The sequence below is a fragment of the Salvelinus namaycush genome, unplaced genomic scaffold, assembly GCF_016432855.1.
Source record: "Salvelinus namaycush isolate Seneca unplaced genomic scaffold, SaNama_1.0 Scaffold1064, whole genome shotgun sequence".
Lineage (NCBI taxonomy): Eukaryota > Metazoa > Chordata > Actinopteri > Salmoniformes > Salmonidae > Salvelinus > Salvelinus namaycush.
In genome coordinates, this window is record NW_024057747.1 from 54,472 (window position 1) to 60,000 (window position 5,529).

The 5,529-nt window shown below is 42.8% G+C and overlaps 1 protein-coding gene across 3 annotated transcripts in view; it reads left to right on the forward strand.

Annotated features, from left to right (window-relative positions):
* The first annotated feature begins 456 nt into the window (after positions 1-456).
* The window catches only part of b3gntl1 (UDP-GlcNAc:betaGal beta-1,3-N-acetylglucosaminyltransferase-like 1), a 31,703-nt gene continuing 26,630 nt past the window's right edge, over positions 457-5,529 (forward strand). Inside the window, exons 1-5 of one of the 3 annotated variants that reach the window (XM_038982196.1) lie at positions 457-497; positions 735-866; positions 1,771-1,887; positions 3,562-3,661; positions 3,852-3,916. In XM_038982196.1, the coding sequence (XP_038838124.1) occupies positions 735-866; positions 1,771-1,887; positions 3,562-3,661; positions 3,852-3,916 (414 nt within the window). In that variant the 5' untranslated portion in view covers positions 457-497. The other 2 variants (XM_038982198.1, XM_038982199.1) reach the window with 2 other exon arrangements.

Genomic DNA, 5,529 nt, shown 5'->3' on the forward strand with positions numbered 1-5,529 from the left:
GCATATAGGAACCATGTTGTTCTTGGACAAGAAACTGCATTGGGCTCCGATGGGAAAGGGGACATGAGACTGTTTAAACGTGACACGGGACGATATCAAGACACACTGAGCATTTCAAATCAAATCAAATTGAATTTGTCACATGCGCCGAATACAACAGGTGTAGTAGACCTTACAGTGAAATGCTTACTTACAAGCCCTTAATCAACAATGCAGTTTTAAGAAAAATACCTAAGAAAATAAGACATTATTTTACTGAAATTATAAGACATTGTTTTACTGTTAAAACGTAATATAGTTGCGTTGCTAGACTACTGTAAATTATTCTTATCTGCTGTTTGTACTGGGGCAGTGGGCGGGACCAAGCGAACGTCAACAATTCTGCGTCATGTGTGACTAACATTGAAAACAGCGAATCAGAAGCTTGTCCGCGTTTTAAACTGACCAATGAGCGATTTATCATCTTTGTTTGCGGAAGTGGAGCTGCTATCCTCGAGGCAAGTTTCGAGAGCAAATTTGAATGTATTTTGGTGTTGTTTTACCGCTCAAATGAAAAGCAGCTCACTCTAGAACAAGTAACATCGTAATGCAAAGTCATACATTCTAGAAGAGTAGATATCACTGTAAATATCCCACGTGTGCTTTCTCCGTTGACGTTCATTCTTTCAAATCCGCTAGCCAGTTTTCGGGAGAAAAAAAAGCGCGTTTTTATCGTGTCTTCCTTGTTTGTTCAGATGAGTACCTGTTCACTGGAGCATCCCAACGGGCAGGAGGCCGACTCTGTCCCCGCCAAGCGGCTCTACAAGGGGGAGTGCGCGCAGGATGGGTCGGTCGGAGGGGGGAACGCAAGCAGGGCCGTGGAGGTGGTAGGTGACATATCACTAATCTCGGCAACAACCCAGAACCAACATTGTTACCTCTGTTTGTCCACGAGAGAACATTTCACTGGCCTAGATAACCAGACCGGATGGAAAATGTACCCGTCTGTCAATCCGGAGTAGAAACAATAACAAAGACTCTGTTATTGTAAAATTTCTGAGGGCGGGGCCTGGAAAAATGGAACCACTCAAATTCATGGACTGAGCTTTGGAAGCAAGGACTGACCATCCAAGATATACAAATGATAGCTTTAAGCATGTTTGAACGCTATACAGTGTTTTTTATAAACATTTACAATGCTGACAAACATTGGCGTAAAACAAGCTCATATCAAGAATGTATAATGATGTTGCAATTGCAGATTGGCGTTTTACCTTGTTTTTGTTTACTTTGTGGCAGCACATCTGGTTGGTGCCTGTTCTCACGTTGGCCAATATTAATTAGCTAGCCGATTTGACACAATGTCTGTTCCTCTCTAGTCTATAGTCATGCCAGTGTATAACCCCTCCTGTCTGTCTCTCTCTAGTCTATAGTCATGCCAGTGCATAACCCCTCCTGTCTGTCTATAGTCATCCCAGTGTATAACCCCTCCTGTCTGTCTCTCTCTAGTCTATAGTCATCCCAGTGTATAACCCCTCCTGTCTGTCTCTCTCTAGTCTATAGTCATGCCAGTGTATAACCCCTCCTGTCTGTCTCTCTCTAGTCTATAGTCATGCCAGTGTATAACCCCTCCTGTCTGTCTCTCTCTAGTCTATAGTCATGCCAGTGTATAACCCCTCCTGTCTGTCTCTCTCTAGTCTATAGTCATGCCAGTGTATAACCCCTCCTGTCTGTCTCTCTCTAGTCTATAGTCATGCCAGTGTATAAACCCTCCTGTCTGTCTCTCTCTAGTCTATAGTCATGCCAGTGCATAACGCCTCCTGCTGGCTGGATGATTGTCTGCAGGGGATTTTGAACCAGGACTACACTGGCTCTATGGAACTGTCTGTCTACGATGACGCCAGCACTGTGAGTTACTAGAATACTACTATAGAACTACTGCAGTCCTACTAATACTACTGCACTGTGAGTTACTAGAATACTACTATAGTACTACTGCAGTACTACTAATACTACTGCACTGTGAGTTACTAGAATACTACTATATTACTACTGCAGTACTACTAATACTACTGCACTGTGGATTACTAGAATACTACTATAGTGCTACTACAGTACTACTAATACTACTGCACTGTGGGTTATCAGAATACTACCACAGTACTACTACAGTACTATCAATACTACAGCAATGTGAATAATCAGAATACTACTACAGTACTACTAATACTACAGCATTGTGAGTTATTGAATGCTACTATAGTACTACTGCAGTAGTACCAATACTACAGCACTGTGAGTTATCAGAATACTACTACAGTACTACTACAGTAGTACCAATGCTACAGCACTGTGAGTTACTAGAATACTACTATAGTACTACTGCAGTACTACTAATACTACTGCACTGTGGGTTACTAGAATACTACTATAGTACTACTACAGTACTACTAATACTACTGCACTGTGGGTTATCAGAATACTACTACAGTACTACTACAGTACTACTACAGTAGTACCAATACTACAGCACTGTGAGTTATTGAATGCTACTATAGTACTAGTACCAATACTACAGCACTGTGAGTTATCAGAATACTACTACAGTACTACTACAGTGGTACCAATACTACAGCACTGTAAGTTATTGAATGCTACTATAGTACTACTGCAGTAGTACCAATACTACAGCACTGTGAGTTATCAGAATACCACTACAGTACTACTAATACTACTGCACTGTGAGTTACTAGAATACTACTATAGAACTACTGCAGTCCTACTACTACTACTGCACGGTGAGTTACTAGAATACTACTGCAGTACTACTAATACTACTACACTGTGGGTTACTAGAATACTACTATAGTACTACTACAGTACTACTAATACTACTGCACTGTGAGTTATCAGAATACTACGACAGTACTACTACAGTACTACCAATACTACAGCAATGTGAATAATCAGAATACTACTACAGTACTACTACAGTACTACTAATACTACAGCACTGTGAGTTATCAGAATACTACTACAGTACTACTACAGAGTTACCAATACTACAGCACTGTGAGTTATTGAATGCTACTATAGTACTACTGCAGTAGTACCAATACTACAGCACTGGGAGTTATTGAATGCTACTATCGTACTACTGCAGTAGTACCAATACTACAGCACTATGAGTAATTGAATGCTACTATAGTACTACTGCAGTACTATTCATACTACAGCACTGTGAGTTATTGAATGCTACTATAGTACTACTGCAGTATTACCAATACTACAGCACTGAGTTATCAGAATACTACTATAGTACTACTGCAGTTGTACCAATATTACAGCACTGTGAGTTATTGAATGCTACTATAGTACTACTGCAGTATTACCAATACTACAGCACTGTGAGTTATCAGAATACTACTATAGTACTACTGCAGTTGTACCAATACTACAGCACTGTGAGTTATCAGAATGCTACTACAGTACTACTACAGTAGTACCAATACTACAGCACTGTGAGTTACATACGTGCGTGTATGGGTTGTGTGTGCGTGGTTTTGTGTGTTTGTGTGTCAGGATGGTTCCAGAGCGATAGTGGAGGGATGGAGGGAGAGGCTGGAAAGGAGAGGTGTTTCCATGGTGATCTCTGGCCATGACTCTGCCCAACCCAGGGGAGGTAAGTGTACGAACGCAAGGTGTGTGTATGAGAGGTGTGTGTATGAGAGGTGTGTGTATGAGAGGTGTGTGTATGCGAGGTGTGTGTATGCGAGGTGTGTGTATGCGAGGTGTGTGTATGCGAGGTGTGTGTACGCGAGGTGCGTGTTTTGTAACAGACCCCATGTTGTTCTCCTCTGTCTCTCCTCCAGTGGGTCATGCCAAGAACCAGGCTGTGTCTCAGAGCTCTGGAACCTACCTCTGCTTTCAGGACGCTGTGAGTCACAACGTGTTTATGTTAACCTGTCTCCTGTGTGTTTGTGTGATAATGTGTGTGTCAGTATGTGGGAGAGGGAGGCGGAGTGAGAATGTGTGTGTGTGTGTGTGTGTTGTAGAGGTCTGGAGGGAGTCATCGTCATGCTCGAGCTGCTGCTGTCTGACACATCTGGGCCACGTTTAGTAAGACACACACACACACACACACACACACACACACACACACACACACACACACACACACACACACACACACAGGCTATATAACAGGTGGGTACTGTATCAGAGTAAATGTTTGACAGAGCTGTCAGAATAACATGAGTACTGAGACTCCAGTCTGTGTGAGTGTTTGTGTTAGAGTGTGTGTGTGTTACACTTAGTAATTGCTAAATGAGCCTAAGCTCCACTCCACTGCATGTTACCGGTGTAATGTCAATGGGCGAGTTTGTTTTTCATGGCCCGGTGCCAGAGGTGGGCAGAGTTTTTACATTTCAGACCATTCCATTGGCGCGCATCTGAGAGCCAGAGAACCAAAGCACTAAACAGAGACATCGCAGCCAGGGACACACACACACACACACACTCGGATATGTTCTGGCTTGTGACGCACGAAAAATACAAAATATGAAAATGGAACTGAATTATAGTCACGAGTTCTGGCCCCCGCCGTGTGTGTGTGTGTCTAAGATGCCTGGGGCTGTTCTGTGCCCCAAAAAAAGCATAATTCCTGAAATGAGACTCTTTCTTATCCCGACTGGGCTGAAACAGAGTTGAAAGAAAACGGTGATAACATCAGACCTAGAAATATAATGAAATGGTCAAATAGAGTTCATTATCTCTCTAAATATTATCCTCTCCGCCCTCTCAGAGTTTAATAGAATGAGTCAGGGAGATCCGAAGTAAAAACATTTTTTGGGGGTGGGGTGTCTCATATCGAAATCATTGGCTGAGCCTCTGGACTGAGAACAGGAAGTTAAATGTATTGAGCTTATTAGAATAGTAGTTAAGTTGAATTAGTTTCTCCATAATCCATGAAGAGAATGAAGCAGTGAGTCCTGTTTCCTGAAGAAGTAACGCCTGTTTCTGTGCGCCTGTTTCTGGTGCAGAAACGGTTAGCGTGCAGAAACGGTTAGCGTGCAGAAACGGTTAGCGTGCGGAAACGGTTAGCGTGCGGAAACGGTTAGCGTGCGGAAACGGTTAGCGTGCGGAAACGGTTAGCGTGCGGAAACGGTTAGCGTGCGGAAACGGTTAGCGTGCGGATACGGTTAGCGTGCGGATACGGTTAGCGTGCAGAAACGGTTAGCGTGCGGAAACAGTCATTTCTAAAACCTTTCCAATTAAATGTTGACTGTAAAGTAGGCCACCTGGCAGAATGATATCATGATGATTTCTATCAATGCGGTAGGCATTTGTTTTACAAACTCTCCCGTCACATGTACACTGCTACTAGAACCGCTATAGAGACACCGCTAACCAAACACAACAGTGTCTCTCTGGGGCACAATTCAATTAAAGGGCAGCTACTCTTGACCTCTCCTGATGTTGTTTAACATTTGTTTTTTGAATTAGAATACTCAATTTGGTGTTTGTCCCATTTTGTGAAGTCTTGGTTGG